The 18,459-nt window shown below is 42.4% G+C and overlaps 1 protein-coding gene across 4 annotated transcripts in view; it reads left to right on the forward strand.

Annotated features, from left to right (window-relative positions):
• The first annotated feature begins 2,060 nt into the window (after positions 1–2,060).
• Positions 2,061–18,459, forward strand: part of NFATC2 (nuclear factor of activated T cells 2) — a 117,337-nt gene continuing 100,938 nt past the window's right edge. For 2 of the 4 annotated variants that reach the window (XM_032804016.2, XM_032804014.2), the window contains exons 1-3: positions 2,061–3,596; positions 13,971–15,003; positions 17,643–17,811. In XM_032804016.2, coding sequence (XP_032659907.1) covers positions 3,458–3,596; positions 13,971–15,003; positions 17,643–17,811 — 1,341 coding nt within the window. In that variant the 5' untranslated portion in view covers positions 2,061–3,457. The remainder of the gene's footprint in view (positions 3,597–13,970; positions 15,004–17,642; positions 17,812–18,459) is intronic. The other 2 variants (XM_032804015.2, XM_032804017.2) reach the window with 2 other exon arrangements.

Here is an 18,459-nt window from a genome sequence, read left to right on the forward strand (position 1 = left end):
GGCTTTCCAAGGCAGCAGAAGCAGCTATCTTCTGAGATGGCAGCAATACAGATATAAGTGCTTCAGGATGCCTTCAGTCCCCAAACCCATTGGCAGCATTGCTTTCTGAGGTGGCCTCTTTTCCTAATCCCACTAGCCAAGATCACTAACCTCAGAAACAGGATAGACCCTAAAACTGTAGTATCTATTCTACTAAGGCACCGACTCTAGGGCTGGAGCTACAGGTGCTAACTTTCCAATGTGCTCAGGCGGTGCTCACTGCTCAACCCCTGGCTCTGCCACAGGCCCTGCCCTGATTGCACCCCTTCCCACCCCTTCCCGAGCCTGCCGTGCCCTCACTCCTCCCCGCACCCCAGATCCTCCTGCACGTCATGAAACAGCTGATCAGGAGGTGCAGGGAGGAAGGGGCTGCCGGTGAGTGGGAGGCACTGGGAGCAGGGGGAGCTGATGGTGGGGGAGGTGGCTGCTGACCTATAACTGCGGCTCTTTGGCAATGTACATTGGAAAATTCTGGCTCCTTCTCAGGTTGGCCATCTCTGAACTACAGTAATAGCACATGCAAACTAGATACACAATCGCACCTGCCTTTTTGAAAATCTAGCTTTAAATGTTTCATGACACTTTTTGTGATAGTGAGAGTGTTAGCACGTTATTCAGGTCATAGTCCAGTGAGGGTAATTCTCTTTGCCTACCTGAAACTACAAGGGGAATATTATTGCATTTACTGTCTTCTTCATTTCATGTCAGGAAGTATTGACCAATATATCCCTCCACCGTTCCATCCCATTAGTAGCTTCACTCCAATAGTGGATGAAGATGCTATATAAATGTAATATATTCAATATCAGCTTTCAAACTGTTATTATATGTATCTGGTGGAGACCACAATGTATGAGATGCTTTCCAAACACAGACAAAGGCACCTTATCTGCCCCAAAGAGCAGAAATGACAAAACAAGAGAAGTTGGCCCAAAGATATTATGTCACCCATCTTGTCTTTCAGAACTAAGAGACATGAAAATTAGAGGAAGGGAGAGCATCAGATAAGTAAAGTGCCAGCCAGTGTTGGCTACATTATGATAATAGTGAGCAGAAGGAGGGGTCAGTGGTTAAGGCACTAACCTAGGACTTGGGAGACCAATTCACCACTGATTTCTTGTGTAAACTTCTGTAAGTCAGTTAGGCTCAGATCTTTAAAGATAGTGGGATATAGGCTCTCAAGTGCCTAAATCCCTTTTGAAAAATGAGGGTTAGGTGCCTAAATCACTGAGACTGCAACTCTGAGCGCAGCAACACCTAAATATCTTTAAAAACCTGCGCCTAAGTGATATGCTGAAGGTTATAAAGGCCTCTTTGTGCCCCTTCTTCACCTGTATAGTGGGAATAACAACACTTTCCCCTACCTCATTGGACACATTAAAGGACTGTGAGTTGCTCAAACGCTATAGTAATGAGAGTCCTGAAGATACCTAGATAATACAACACATGCTTAAGAAATAAAACATATAGGACAGGTATACAGAACCCCCAATGACAACCATGTCCCAGGCATCACGACAGAGGTGAGTTTTGAGGCAGGAGTGGGTAGCAGCTTTGTGGACTAGCTTGGGAAGGATGTCCTGTGAATTGAGGCAAATATGGAGCTGGTTGGTGGAGAAGCTGATGAAGGGGGTCTGGAGGCTGGTTGCACTGGTAGTGTGGTCTATGGGAAGTGCATAAAGGGAGTTGGATGGTTGGCTTTGTAAGATTATTTTTCCCCATGAGCAAGGGATGAGCAGAATAGAGGCCTTCTGAAGATGGACACAAAATTTCTCTTTCCTAAAGACAACCTCGTCCAGAGAGGCCTGTCCTTGTTTGTTGGATAGGTCCAATCCAAAACCTGCCCACTGTCCTACACTGCACTTAGTGAAAATCCGCAGATTGAAATGGAAGGAGTGAGAACTGCATGAAACAGTGGCTGGGGGCAGAGCAGAGGGTGGCTGGGATGCAGCAGACCCTCCAGAGCACATAAAACAAGTGCAACCACATGAACAATCCCAGGAGTGGGGCTGGAGGATCCAAGAGGAAGAATTTTATTCAGCATAGAAAAAAAATGCTAGCCAGGGGAAAGAGGCTGGCTGAACAAGGCTCCCCTAGGCTGTTTGCTGCTTTCAGCAGATTTCTGGTCATACCCCTACGGTCCATACTATCCACTCCTTTAAAAAGAACCACCTTCTGTTTGCCATATAAGCTCTGTAGTAAGTATAAGGCCCCTTAAAAACATTATTTTGTATCCCTTGTGTCTATTCTTTTTACTTTCACTTTTCATTTCCTCCTCTCTATTTTCCCCTTCTGCCACATCTCTCCTTATCTCTTCCACCATATTTGTAAAGTCTAGTTTGCTGTCCTGTGCAAATACTCAGTCCCTTTCCTTCCTTCTCTTCTTTTCCGGTGTGTCTCCCCCACCTTCTCCCTTTCCCTCCTCTGTTCCTCCTTTCTTCGCTCTGTGGATTCCCCATCCCCAGTCTCTCTGGATGAATTCATCTCCTTCCAGCCTCTCTCACATACTCTCCTATTGCCCTTCCCCAAATCACTTTTGCCCATGCACATGCCCGCTTGATTCACCCCCCCACCTCCAAATCATCTCTCCCTCCTACATGCTTCCTACCCAGGCACATGCAAAATTCCTTATCAAAGGTTCCCACCCTGAACTAAAAACCCACCATCGCAGCTAAAAGCTCTCCCCACAATACATGCATCCTCCCCCCACCCCCGCTCGCATGTACATACATGTAGGCTCCTCTCTGCACTCCCCAAAATATGTAGCTCCCACCCCACTTTCAAATGCGGCCTCCCCTCTCTTCAGCTCCCCAGGGCCCAGGGTTCTCTCATCTCTTGCTCCTGACCAAGTTCCCTCTCTGCCCCCCCACCATCCTTCTCTGCCACAAACTACCCCCATCCCCGGGTTGATCGTCCTGCGAATTACAGGGCAGTTCCCCCGGTCCCCCTTTGGCTGGTTGCAGGAGGGGGCTCCTCCTCCCTCAGGCAGGACCCGCCTCCGAGCTGCAGGTGGCTGCTGAGAACAGGAAGTTGCAACTGTTCATCTAGTTAATTTCACACTCTTATCACTAAGCTACTGTGTGACGGGACTAGGAACGGGGAATCTCAGCCTGGGATCACTCACCCATCACACAGCTGGGGACTCCTCACCTCACCATCCCATTCCGGATTATTCATATAGACTAGAGCGGACCTTGCTTTAAAAGTGCAGCTGCCTGCGCTGAGAGGTGACAACAGGAGCTCGGGAGATTTTTTTTTTCTTTTTCTTTTTAAACTCCCGTTTCCTCTTATACTTCGAAGGATCTTGGGGTTTTTTGGGTGGGCGTGAAATTCACAGCTTTCCAGCCAGGGAGGTGTCCATTTTTGCCCCCATCTCCTCTCCCTGTTAATAAAAGCAGGACTTGGCCAGGCGACACAGATGACTTCCACCCATAAGGATCCGGAGTTTGACTTGCAGCAGGGGGACCATGACCCAGATCGAAACATCAGCTCGCAGGAGGAATTCGACTTTTCGATATTATTCGATTATGATTATGATTACTTGAAGTGTACAGAAGGTTTGTGGCGACGATCAATTGAAAAAAAAACCAGCTTAACCCCCCTGTGCCCCTGGATATGTGATAAATGGCTTCAAAGTACCGAGGGTGTCTGGAATATGTAGGGCTTTGTGCCAGGGATGAGGCTGGTCCTTCCAGAATTTGGACAGAAGGAACCGTAGTTCAGGGGAGGGGTTGGCTGCGCTCTCGGGAGCGATCAAGTTGTTTTCTCCAGTTAACCCTAAGAGGGCGGTAGGGAAATGCTACAGTTTCTGGTGAGGTTACAATATCCGTTGTGGACAATCTATTTTGAGCTTCTTTGTATTAGCAAAAGGAAAGGAAGCTAAAGAAAACTTCACCTGCTCTTCATCGTGCAGTAGCCACAGTGTATCTATCCCCTTAGAACTGTTTGCTTTGGTTGTAATGGGATGAATGACTAGAGAGCAGGCAGATGAATTTAATCACAATGGCAAAACACAGCCAATGCACACATGCAACAGACTGCCTTGTGTTTGCCTCTTGCTCAAAGTTGCATAACGTTTACATTTTGGTTTCAAAAAACTGGGGAATGCAGAAGAGAGAGAAACATGATTTAAACTATGTCAGATCATTTGAATTTGTTGTTTTTAAACTGTCACACTTCCTCACTGTGGCTCCCCTCCTGCAAAGACTTACCCACCTGCTGAACTTTACTTGCATAAGTTGTTCACAGTTGTAATGTTAGACGTGTGCATAGATCTTTGCAGGAGCGAGGCCTAATTTTATACTTTACTGGAGTGACTAATAGTGAGGGAAATGATTATTTTACAAGTTAGTTTTAGGTGAAATGTGTGGTTGCTTTAACATTATTTTAGGGTTCAGATTCTTTATAAGACAGTAGCAACCAATCACTAAGGCAAGGTAGATTGGCTACCATCTAGTGACTTGAATGACTGGAGGCGCTTGCCTGCCCTTTCTAAAATACTTTGCACATCAGTGTCAATAGTGCACATTTGTGCAATGGAATTGACTGTAGCTGAGGATGCCTACTGTGCTCCCTATGACTAGCATCATCTTGGCAGAGGATATCTTGAAAGTTGAATTTAAAATGGGAGTCCCGTGTGCTACTTGACATCATAAATGATTGGGTTAAAGGACTATATGGATTTTCTAGTTCCCAACTTTACAATTTGAGTCCTTCCAGAAAAAGAAGAGGGGCATTTTTTATCCCGCAAAGCCCACATAAGCCTGAATTGCTGTAAAGGTTGATATGTGAATATATGCCTTCTCATTCCACACTGCCCAAAGTTACATGTTAAGCCACTGGTTCTCAACCAGGGGTACACATACCCCTGGGGGTATACAAAGGTCTTCCAGGGGGGTACATCAATTCATCTAGATATTTGCCTAGTTTTACAACAGGCTACATAAAAAGCACTAGCAAAGTCAGCACAAACTACAATTTCATACAGACAATGACTTGTTTCTACTGCTCTATGAACTTACATTTCAGTGTATAGTATAATATTTATGTTTCCACTGATTTATTTTATAATATGGTAGCAATGAGAAAGTCAGCAAATTTTCAGTCATAGTGTGCTGTGACACTTCTGTATTTTTGTGTCTGATTTTGTAAGCAAGTAGTTTTCAAGTGGGGTGAAACTTGGGTGTATGCAGGGCAAATCAGACTCCTGAAAGGGGGACAGTAGTTTGGAAAGGTTAACAGCCACTGTGTTAAGCTGTCCAGGCCTAACAAAATTGAGCATGCTTGATTTCTTACTATTCGTTAGCTAAGTGATATAAAATGCACAGCGTTCCTGTCCCCTAAAATTTCCAGTCTAAACTATATAGCAACAGTTGATAGGACACAGAGAAGGGACTAACTAGGATTTAGTTTTTGAGATGGAATCGCTTTTTGTGGACACTGCAAAAGAAGTCAGTTTTCTGGGAAGGATCTGAATGAAGAGAATGTCATGGCTTGCCACGCTGGAACTGGAAGATTGTTCAGTGCATAGGGGGCAGTGTGGCAGAAGGAAATAAAGTAGGTATCAAGTATGGCACGATTAGCACAGTAGATTCTTCTTATTGCTGCATTCCTAGGCACAAGCAATGTAACAGAAGCAGGATGGTTAATATAATCTAAAGTTTATCGTAAATCCACACTATCTCTTAGGTTTAATACAATTTCAAAATTGCTAAAGTAAACCAGTGACTGGTAAGGGCAATTATTTCAATGAAAAACATATTCAGTGAAGTCTTCAGATTCTTTTTTCATTCATCTCTTTAGTGTAGAGGCTACTGTTGAGTAGTCTATAGTAGGAAACTCCACAGGATATTGTAGTGTGTAGGAGGGTGCAGAAAGGTTCAGCTTCTCAACCACGCTAATGGTGAGCAGTGTACACTTGTTGAGAGATGTAACTTCCTTCTAAAGCCTGCTTTCCCCATATTTGAATCGCTAGAAACCATAATTACCATTAATTTTGTTTGTTCCCAAGATGGAAATAATTAGCACAAGAAAGCGCACAACAAAATACTAGCATAATCTGGACAACATTCCCTGTCTTTGAAAAGACCCTATTCAGAATCTGTAAGCAATTTGTGTACATTAGTAACCTTCAATGTACTAATGTTTACAACAGAAAACAGAAGATTTAAAATTTAAAGAAAAAGCTTTAATCCGTATGTCAAGCTTGTTGTAGTTGATGATTGGTTTTGAGAGGTTTTGGCTACATCTCAGCAGGAACAAGGTAAACAGGTCCTTTTCAGTTTTAGATTCAAAACACAACCTAAGCCATAGGAGTGTCTTCGGATTCTAGGTTTTGAATCCAGTTCATATACTCAGAGACATTTGGCTGTGTGACTCTGGTTTTGCCTTATGGATTAGGATGCTCAGCCCATCTCTCCTGGCCAACCCTATAATAAGTCGTCACCGTAAACATAGTAAACAGGATCCATTTTTTGGCAAGGAAACAAATATCAATTTCAGGCTTCAGGATTGGAGCCTGGGGGAAATTTGTTTTAGACAAATGAAAAAAAAATAGTGTAACTTGACAGTGTCCTTTTAAGCTTATGTCTTAAAACTAGTATCTATATTACAATCTGTTGCCATGGAAAAGACAGCAATATCCTTACTGAAAGCAGCTGGCCATCTCCAGTGCTTATGTGTGCCTGAGACAACAGGAACATGGGCTGCTATAAAAACAACAGAGAGAAAAAAAGAGCAAATAAAAATCCAACAGTCAATATTATTAATATTGGATTGTCATCTCTAAGCCAAGCATTTACATAGGCAGGAGTGTAGTAAAAAGGTGCCAATTTCCACTTTGCCTTTCACTTTTAACTTTGATCTCAAGGTTTTCATTAGCTATCTTCTTCTGAGGGTATTAAAACTAGAAATGCCAGCTAGTAGCAGGCTGAACTGAGAGGTTTGCTTAGATAAACAGACTTCTGGAATTCTGAAAAGAGGATGTGTTGTACTGTAGGGATGAGCATTAAGTTTTCCCATGGAATCCAAAGGTGTGTGCAATTTTTTTAATTCTCTTGAAGATTCACCTGACCAAGGCTTTGAAAACTTCTTAGTGCTGCTGTCTTGATTTTATCTAATTTTGAAACCTGAGAGACATCCTTTCCTGTTGCTCAGAGAATGTCTTCTTGAAAAGCCATCTGCTGAATTTCTTCCAGTTGAAGATCAACCTTCTCCATTTTTGGCTGAGAAAAGAACTTTGTGTATGAGCAGGTTACACCAGCCATTCTGTACGGTTTCATACATCTTAACAGATGTTTCAGAGTACTGGCCTCTGTGGGATATAAAATGCTAGACTAGATAGACCATTGTTCTGATCCAGAATGGCAATTCCTATACTCCTGTGTTTTGGAATGAGACGTGTTCTCTGGTTGCTATCAATCAGTTGGTGACTAGTTAAGATCCATTAATACTGAGGGTTCAGAGTGGGGCACCATTCTTTGTAGAGTCATTTGAGACCCATAAAAATGTCTATATAAAATGATTGAGGACTAGTTTTGCCCTAAGATACAAGCAAGTGCCACTAAGAACAATGAAAGGTTGTGTGCAGACCTGAAGGCAGCAGTTGTCTCTGGGCACAACCTTTTGCTAACATCTTCAACCCAATGTAGCTGTAATCTTTTACACAGATTTAAAGGGACAATGCCAATGTTGATATGTCAAATTTGGGACCTGGCTTCTTTTGTTTTCAATCTCCATGTAATTTCCTCATCTCCCCCCCCCCACACACACACACACCCTGCCACAAAAAGTCTTTCATGCTGCTTTTATTAAAAGAAAAAATATCAGCACCTCAGTGTTGGTAAATAGCCCTGCAATAAACAAACCAGTAAGCACAGCCCAGTGTTTATCAGCAGCCCTGCAATAAAGAATCTAATATGCACATTAGAGAGAAGCATATTTCACTTATGAAACCAACTTTCACTCTACACTTCCAAGTAGTTAGGGTAAATAACAGAAGAAAGGGCTTTTTCAAATACATGAAAAATATCTTTACTGTGCCCTTTCAATTACGTAGTTTATGTATTTTAACATTCTGTGGGCTGGATTCTCCTTTCACCCTGGTGCAAATAAGAAATAACTCCATTAAAATCAAGGGAGTTGCACTGTTGGAAAACTGGTGTGAGATCCAAATCAGGCCCATTACCTTAAATTCTCTTGATTTTTGCATCCTGGATAGTGCTATCTTTAGCTTTTCTTAGATGATTTTACACAAATCCAGCATGGTTATGCTGTTGTGCTGATGATCCATTACTCTCTAAATTCATACTAATTGGCCAGATCACATTTGGCAGTCTAAGCAGCTTTGTAGTTGCAAGTAATACAAAATATGAGAAACTTTCATGCTGGGGAAATCTTGAATATACACAAGCCTGAGGCAGCTTTCCTTCCTTATGCACTTCAACTGCCTGTCAAAGTCAGGAGAGTTTGAATACAGAGTTTTGTCCTTAAACTTAGTCCACTTACCATATTTCTGTGTGGCTTAACTTCATGTGTTCTTAAAAATAAACTTGATGGACAATTCTTCTTCATGCAAGCTAGGGTGTGTGTGTAGGGGGCAAGGAGTCTCCAACCACTCGGTGGTTGTATGAGCTTTCTGATGCATTTGGAAGTACGTTGAATATATCTATATCTTATTATTTATATTATAGTAGTACCTAGGAGCTCCAATCAGGACTACATTGTGACAGGCACTGTAGGGCCAAGCACCAGAGAGGACAGTCTTTATGCAGAGAGCTCACAGTCCAGGTTTTAGGATGCCATACATGGGTGAAACAGACAAAACCTTAAAGCTGTGGGGTTGGGCTAGACAGACAGAAGTGTGGCTGCCTGTCTGAACCTAGGGAGGGCCCCATAAGAAGACTCAAAACCCTACCACCCAAAAAATCCCCCCAAACCTTTTCCAACAGGCTTATTGTATGTGTCATTATCTGTTTGCAAGGATGGAGACTCTGACCCCCTTTGCTGCTTTCAGGAGGAAAGCAGTAGGGCCATTCCCCCTAACATCTTCAATGTGGGGAGCAGTAGTATGAGGCTTCTCTCTGCCGCTTTCTCTCATCTCAAGGAGCTCCTGTTTTTCTCCGACCTGAGGTCCTGCCATTTTGTCCCCCCTGCTCCATTTCAGTTTTTTTTTCTTGTCCACCCAGCACCACTGATGCATCTTTGTCCCCACAGCACAACTAATTACACCCCCCTCTCCACTGCACAAGCCCCTATAGTGAAGCTGTAAACAGGGAGAATTTCTGCCCTTTGCCTCCTAGATATGCTAGCCCAGCTGTGCATTTGCTATGGTTCTGTCATCACCTGGAGGGGAGGGGGCCAGGGTAGTGCAGCCACTGTTTGGGGCCGTCTGGCTGAGTGCCCCCCAGGCACTCTTAGTGTTTGGGCTGCTCTGTGCTTTTGCTGGTGCCTGTGAATGCAGAGGGAAAGCAGCCAGCAGAGCACTCAAGTGGCCTGCCTTGCATGTGGAGAAACAACCTTACTTCCCCTCTCAAAGGCAGGAGGCTGACATTGTTTACAAAAATAAACTCCTGTGGTGCTCAAGCGGGGGAGCTGGGATGTTGGCTGGGCTTATTCCTTCCTGGAACAGAGTCCAAAACCCAGCAAGAGTGCTAGCCAGAAAGGGACTATTGGCAACTATGTGTCTGCTAATTAAAGGCCCCATCCTGCTTCCACTGAAGTTAAAGGCAACCCTCCACACACACCCCCCTCCGATTTCAATAGGAACCAAATTGGGCCCCAAATGAAAGAGTGGTTTAAATTTAAAGCAGGAATTGCTGCTTCACACCAACCTTCTACTCTTTTTTCCTGCAGCAAAGTCTCAATGCTGTATTTGTAACATCACAATCATTTCTATGGTGACAGACTGTGATGTCACAAACACAGGGGTTATAGCCATACCACCTCAGACAGTGATTTCATTGCATCTCCTAAGCTCAGCAGAATTGGGATTTGGATGGGAAAACTCCAAGAAAAACCTAGGTACTGCAGGAAGTTATGTTGATTAAGTGAGTGGCAGCCTTCTCCCTGAGGCAGAACTGAGCCAATATACCAGGGTGGTTCTAGGGAGTTCGCTGTATTGCTGGAGGTGATCTTTTTTGCATGAGATGTAATACTGAGGCCTTAGCCATTTTTTTAGGTCAGTGAAGATCCCCTGGCATTTTTTTTTTCAAGGTGATGTTCAGAGATGTTCTGCTTAGTGCCTTGATCAGATTCCAGTGATGCTGCCTGCTATATCGATAACTGATGGAGGTTAAATTACAGATGGTTTTAATTTTCATTGTGTGTAGTGTTGCTGGCACAGAATTCCTGCCATGTTTTTGTGGTGGGTGAGCGATCTCAGTACATACAGTCTGTAAAGATCTTTGGAATGTCTGAGGATGAAAAGTGCTATATGAATCTAGGTTCATGTTGTTGCTATGAATAATAGCAGGAATGTGAATTCCCCTGCTTGACCCTGTAGTGAAAGTGGCTGGTAAGGGTGGAAGTGACTGTTGAAGTATTTTGACAATAAGCAAAGTGATGTAGGATGATGCTGATCACAATAATTTTATTGTATTAATATTTCTTCAGCATTTCTTCAATTTTTATTTAATTTATTCAGTTATTAAAGTTCGTCTTTATTAGATCTCTGCAGCTCAGTTTAAAAACATGTGAAGGGGTGAGGTCTGTTAGCAGCGGCATCTTTGAAAATTCCATATATAGGACAATTTTTTTACTTCCCTCATGCCCTCCAGGCACATACACACACGTCTGAAAAACTGCATCACTTCACAAATGTAGCTGAGGATCTGAGGACAGGAATTGTAACACTTCCACATTGTGCTATCTCATCATCTGTCTGTCTATGTACCCATATCACATTGCTATGTATAGTAGGGGCCATAGTTGATCTGGGAACTGAAACGTGCATTCATTTTACTGTTCCTTGGTGTGAAATTGGTCAGCCTAGAGAACCGTTCCATGATTACTGAGTCAATGTAGAAGTTTAAGCTCCTATAGTGTTGAGATCAGGTCCTGCTCTAGTTGGGGGGCTGATTTTGCACTCACTTACACAATGTAAATCAAGAGTAATTCCACTGAAATCAAAGGAAGGGACATTTTGTATGAATGAGAAGGGGCATGTTGCCTTGTACAGTAGTAGTGTGTGATGAGTTCCTCTTGTATGAAATGTTGCATAGGATCAGTCTCTGGTGTTAGGTGCCACAGAACTTGTGTGATCTGGATGACAGTCAGTTTTCATGGATACCAAAAATTTGAAATTTGAGATCAACAATGCTAAAATGTATCTGGCTCAAGATTTAGTTACTTCTAATTTGTTATCTCTGTAAACAGCCATTTACTGTGATAAAATAAGGCAACTGCTAACAGGAGCCTGAAGAAATCTGCAAGTGGGACTCTCAGAGCCTTCTGTGGCTCTGTCAAATAAACATTTGGCAGGCATTTTTGAGGCATAAAAGATAAGGGGGAAAAAAACACACAGAATTTCTGTTTAAATGCAGCTTCCCAGAGGCTGTGCAAAATGTGCAGAACAAAAAAGGAGACCTAGTCAAAATTAGTGTTTTTTAGTATTTTGGGGGCGGGGGTGTTGAGTGGGGGTCATGTTTTGTAGCAAACTAGAAAGAGTCATTTTACCAAGAACTCAGAGCATTTTATAATTTTTTTTTTCACTTGGAAAGTGATCTGGGAAAGCAGGGGAATAATGAGTTTACCTTTATAAATAAAGATGGATTTGAATCAGGGAAGCCAACTTTTGGATTCCTGCATGCTTTCAATTCAAAACTGGCATTGTATCAGGAAAAAAGAAATATTAAAGGATGTGAAAAATTCCCTTGAAATAAAATGTAACTGTGTGTGTGAGAGCGTGAGCAAACATTTCATGGAAAAACATACACTACTTTTGTAAGATGCACAATTGGCACCTCCCGCATTACATATGTAATACTGGTCTCTTGCATGGAGTGCTGTTTGGGAATGGCTAGGAGAATAAGGTGGAACAGTTAGTTAGATATTTTAATGATGGGCTGTTCGCCTGCAATACGTTCAGCTGTATGCCCCAGGGTGAATTCAAAAAGCGAATTAATCCATAATTAATTACAGTGTAATTCTGACTACTGAATGCCAAATTAATAAAAATCTTCAAAAATATTCCATGCCTCTTATCATTTAGAGACAAATGTGGAAATTATTATTATATTCTCTATCATTTTGTTCAGTGGATAAATATCTTTCAGATGTCACTTTGGTGAAACTATATCAGCACTGCAGCTAACATATGTGTGTTCATTAAATCCAGGGGTTGAGTGCTGCTCTCATTGGGCATGACTCTGCTCTCACTAACAGATGCTCTTCAGGCGTAATTCCACTGAAACTGATGGCAGTGGACTGGTGAACCCCTGTGTGAAATCAGAATCAGGCCCATTGACATCAGTGGAAGTTTTGCTATTAACTTCAAAGGCAGTAGAGGGGGGATTGTGGCTTGCAGCCCCTGGGCATCCCACTCTATTTGAAAAAAATCTAGATTCTTAGATAATTATAGACTTTGGCCTGCAACCCTACTTGCATAAGCAAAGATTCTAGGATTGAGCCTTGACGTCTTCTGCTGAACCGTGTACTCCTTATTCAGATCAAATGCTCTTTGACTTGAAATCAAGAAATAGTTTGCCTGAATAAGAAATAGGGTGGCTTCCTTGTACGTATTTAATTTTTAAATATCAACTGTACAGTATGTTTTCTGATTACTCATGCTCACTTGTTTGAGACTTATTGCATGCTTTGTTGAGGAAATAGGAAGCTAAATAAGCTGTCACACAGAATTATTGAGCGACACAAGGCTATGTCAGGCAATATCTTTTATTGGACCTTCCACTGGTAGAAGGGACAAGCTTTTGAGCTCCACAGAGCTCTTGTTTTGGCCTGGAAAAGCTAACCAGAGTGTCACAGCTAAATACAAGGTGGGACAGATTGTTAAGCATATGGTTGCAATAAACCACTGAAAATGAAGTGGGCAATTAACACTTCTGCAGTCACAGGACAAAAGAGGCTTAGTAGGTTACAAATTGTTGTAATGAGCCATAAAGCCAGTGTCTCTGTTGAGACAATGATTTTTAGTGTCTGGTTAGCTATGGATTGACAGATCAGTCCTCGTTCTCAAAGGTACAGGTGTTGACACTCTAACACTTTGGTTACATTTTCCGGGCCTGAAGAAGAGCTCTGTGGAGCTCGATAGCTTGTATCTTCCACCAGTAAGATATCAGCTTACCCACTTTGTCTCTCTGATGTCCTGGGAGCAACAAGGCTACAACACTGTAAAAACAGAATTAATTGGTAATTTATATATTTGTGTTGAACTTTGTTTTCATGAATCATATTTGACCTGGACTTTGCTATATGAGAAAATGGAAAAACGCTTTTTTGTCTTTTAGTTTTATTCAGTCCCTTTGGGATCTGGTTTTGTGACATGTTAGGTCTCAGTCCAGCTCCTGACAGATAAAAATATACAAAAATCATATCACCACAATTGGCATTTGTACCCTGTTTTCAGCGTCAGCAGAGAGGCCAAGGATTAAACAGGCATGGAAACTGAACTACCGTCTCACCCCCACAGGTGACCCCATGTCAGGGTTCAGGTAACCGTAGATTGGCAGGACAGTGTGGAGAAGTTTGCAGTGTCACTGTCCATCCTGTGCCTGTTCTGAGGATTTAAGCTTCCTGAGCTGTTAATCCAGTATCTTTCACATGCATTAACTGCAGTACAAAATAGTAAAAAACAACCACCTACTATTCACCTAATACCAGATCACATCCATTTTATCAATATGCATTTTTTAATCCATGATTGCTCAGCTTCTGTAGTAATATCTATAGTCTTAAAGAGACCCTTCTTTTTCCAGAAGAATCGACTCCTTCACATAAAACCAACAGCCCACCCACTGGAGTTACATACCCTCATGATGATGTCTTGGACTATGGCCTCAAGCCATACAGCCCCCTGGCTTTTCCTAGTCTTTCTGCAGATCACATGGGCAGATATGGACAGCCAGATAGCATAGGGTCAAAATGCAACTTGGACCCTGTAAAGCCTGGGGCCTCTGCTTTGAGCCCTAGGATTGAGATCACTCCATCCAATGAACTGACTAATTCAAGGGTTCCCTTGCACAGCAGAGACACAGATCTTTTGGTAGAACATCAGTCCAACTCAGCCACCGCTAGCCCAAGGTTTACACTGCCTGTCCCTGGCCATGAGGGCTACAGAGAACCGCTGTGTTTGAGCCCAGCTAGTAGCGGCTCATCTGCAAGTTTCATTTCAGAGACAAATTTCTCTCCTTACACATCACCATGTGTTTCACCAAATAATGGCCCTAGTGATGACCTTTGTCCACAGTTTCAAAACATCCATACTCATTATTCCCCTAGAACCTCGCCAATAATGTCACCACGAACAAGCATCACGGAGGATACCTGCTTGGGACCACATTCACCATCACCCCGTCCCAACTCAAGGTCGTCATCGCCAGGTGCAAAACGGAGGTACTCTTGCACTGAGCTCTGCAACACTCAGCTGCCTTCCACTTCTCCACGACAGTCAAGGACCCCTTCTCCACAAGCCTCTCCTCACATCCCTTTGAGAGAAGACAGCTCTTTGCTCACTTATACCCAGTTGCCCAGCTCTTCTAGTCTCATGGATGCTATGAACAACCTTAGCACAGATCCTCCCTGTGGTGTTCCCATGAAAATTTGGAAAACCAGTCCTGATCCCCCATCAGTGCCTTCCCACAAAAACAGCATTCCATGTCACGTCTTTCAGACTGTTGATTACCTTGGGCCTTGTGATCAGGAAGACAGGAGAAACTCAGCACCTGAATCCATTTTGTTAGTACCTCCGTCTTGGCCAAAGCAGCTGGTGCCTGCAATCCCCATCTGCAGGTATGTTATACTTTTCACATTTTTGTATTTTCACTTGCTAGGTTTATTCCTTGACTCTCATCAAATTCTTCATAGATACGCTGCATTGCTGCAAAGAGTCATATAAACAGATCAATTTTACCAGTGGAAGCACTGGATGTAATTTATTTAGCGCCACTGGCACGCTTCAAAGACGAATACTGTTTCCCTCCCAAGAAGCTTAAAATATAAGGCCCCTAATCCTGCAGTACGATTCACCAGTGTTGGTCCTTGTGTGAAGTTCCTTTGCCTCAGCTCATGCTGTAGGATTGGTGTCTCAATATACAGTGATGTATTTGGGAATTATGGATTCAGTCCTTTGTGGTACCAAATGCTCTCAAGTCTCACTGATGTGATTCCAGTGGGAACTGAACTATTCAGCAGCCCACAGATTTGGACCTTGTGTGATTTAACATATTGTCCTCTAGTAACCACAAATCTAATGCAAAAATATATAGGACATTAAATTCTATGAGTTGTCTGATCAGAGGAGTCTTTGCTGAAGTTTATCTCAATGAGGTAATAGTTGGTTAAGATCCATTCCCAGCACTGAACATATTTTCTTTTACTGTAATGTTATAATATTAGATTTTCCTGTACTTTAATAACAGGGAAATGTAGTATCTGGTAAGAAACATTAGCATTTTATTAGTGTTTTTTGTGCATTATTATCTTTGTTTTCATGTATATTATACATCACTTTGTTCTTTTTATATAATCAAAACCAAAAAACACAGTTTACAAAACTAAGGGTACATCTACACTACCCGCCAGATCGGTGGGTAGCGATTGATCTATCGGGGATCGATTTATCGCATGTAGTGTAGATGCAATAAATAGATCCCCAATTGCTCTCCTGTCGACTGCTGAACTCCAGCAGTGCGAGAGGCAGATGCAAAGTCAACGGAGGAGCCGTGGCCATCGATCCAGAGCCACGAGGATGTGAAGTAAGTAATTTTAATTCGATCTAAGATATGTCAATTTCAGCTATGCTATTCTCGTAGCTGAAATTGCATATCTTAGATCGATCCTCCCTCCCCGCTAGCGTAGACCAGGCCAAGTAAGTGGAGATTTATTAATTCACAATAAATTATTAAAATCTAAGCTGCATGGCAAAGATCAGATATAAGTGCACACTTTCCATTAAAGACTTTTATTAAGAAGCTACTGTGTCTCTGCTTGGAGTGTGATTTACAGAAAGATTTGCTAATCCTAGATTTTGGTGGCATTTGTAATTAAGGGTACAAGGTAAAGTCATCATTGAAGTTAATGTCAAAATTCCCAGTGACTTCAGCTGGGCCAGAAGCCCACAGCACCTTGGACCTAGGGAGAAGAAGTGATTACAAGTACTTTTATGAGTACCTACTGTGACCGGTGCCTAAAATGGATCACAGCTGAAAGTGCAATACTCAGGGCAGACTGCAAGAAACAGGGGAGACACCCCCCCAAAATGGGTGGTTTATTCTATGATTCGATTTACCAGACCAATAACAAAATGAGCTTCCATTAACAAGAAGCCAAAACTCTGTCCCTATTAGGCATTCGAGCCCCCAGTTCCCCATCCAGACAACTGCCTTTATGATGAGAGGTTACTGAAAACCCAGTTCACCATACATGAGGTTCTACCATTCCCAGAGGATCAGACACTTACCCTAGGTCAATAGATATTTCAGATCTAACCCAAATATCATGCTGTCAGCCAATCCTCAGTAAACTAAGTAAAGATTTATTAATAATAAAAAAGAAGAGAGTTATTAAATGGTGAAAAGGATCATATACATTACAAGTGATTGCACAGTCCTTAGATCAGAGCTGTAGCCGCAATAGTGAATCTGCTGGTGTGCACACAAGTCTCTCAGGAATCATCCCAAAAGGTTAGAACCCAAAGAGCAGCTTAGATAAAGTCTGTGAGAGCCTTTCCCTGCGTTTTCCAGGGTATTCCAAGTAACTACTTGGAGATCTCAGTGCCATGGCTTAAACTTTCCCAGCTAAAAGTTCAGCAGCCCAGAGATAGCAGGATCAAGTCTGAGCTTTCTTTTATAACTGAAACAGGCTGTCAAGTGTGGTGAGCACAGCATGTGACTGCAGATTCTTCTTTGTTGAGTGCACACTGACCCATCACTTGGAAATTAACATTCTATTTCCTATGCATCCACAGGTAACCCAGGTACCCTGAGTTACATAAGGCAACTGCCTGTCATTCATTATTACAGAGATAGATAAGCTGAAGACAATACATGTACTGTTAGTTTCATGCAGTGTCTCATATATTTGATCTTAATGTTGACTGAACACACTTCATACATGATGTAAAGGCAATTAAGACATGAAAGGGACTTAGCATCTACAAGCTAATTTGGTTATATTGGAAACTTCTACAGGATATAGGTATACAGTCAAATACATTTACCATCTCTCTTGATTCCTGTTACTAAAGATGAATGGGTTAGTGATTGCTAGTCTACTTATGTCTCTCTGATATTCACACAGAAGTGAACTGTCCTGATTACAATTGCAATGCCTCTTGTTAAGTTGTAATGGGTTTGTTGGTTAGCTGGTTTGCCACCATCACACCTATATCTCATAGAGTTTTTCAAACTGCCTGATCTTTTCCTGTCCAGCGTACCTGTTGCATCCCTCCCACCTCTTGAGTGGCCACTCTCCAATCAGTCTGGCTCTTATGAATTGTGCATTGAAGTGCAGCCAAAACCTCACCATCGGGCACACTATGAAACAGAGGGGAGTCGAGGGGCAGTCAAAGCACCAACGGGGAGCCATCCTGTGGTCCAGGTAAGAGATTTTAGAATTAATGAAATGTGCAGATGGTTGGGGAATGTGGGAGTAGGGAAGCGTGTTAATTGATTTTGTAATGGAGATAACCCTATGGGGGGACATGTGCAAACATAAATACAAAGCAGCAACATGTTCACACTCACCAACATGTGTGAAGTCTCTGAAGTTCAGCGATGGTGAACTTCAAAAAGTTTGAAGATTCATTTGTGAAAACCTCAGAGGCCAAAGTTTACTCCAACTTTTCTGGATTAGAAATCACATTAAACTCTCAAAGAGTCCTGTGGCACCTTATAGACTAACAGACTCTCCTTTCTCTCTGTCATGAGATGTCCAACAATTCTTACTTTCGACTGAGCCAGTTTAACTCTCAAAACAGCCTCTTTTTGTTTCATCTCAGGCCTTTTGTGATAGTTATTATTTTGTGAAATAACTACCTACCCCATTTTTCAACCTCAGAAATCAGTTCAATGTTGGGTTCATGCTGGGGTTTCCAGTGAGTGCTCACACCAGATCTCACTGTCTCTGAACCACTTTGCTGTTCTCTCTCACTGGGTTACATGGGCTATGCAGATTACATTCCTGCCAACTAGAGGGTGCCATGCATACTTCTGAATGCATCTAACCCGCAGAGTCTTTTTATTCCAG

This window comes from Chelonoidis abingdonii, chromosome 14 (genome assembly GCF_003597395.2).
Source record: "Chelonoidis abingdonii isolate Lonesome George chromosome 14, CheloAbing_2.0, whole genome shotgun sequence".
In the NCBI taxonomy this organism is placed as follows: domain Eukaryota; kingdom Metazoa; phylum Chordata; order Testudines; family Testudinidae; genus Chelonoidis; species Chelonoidis abingdonii.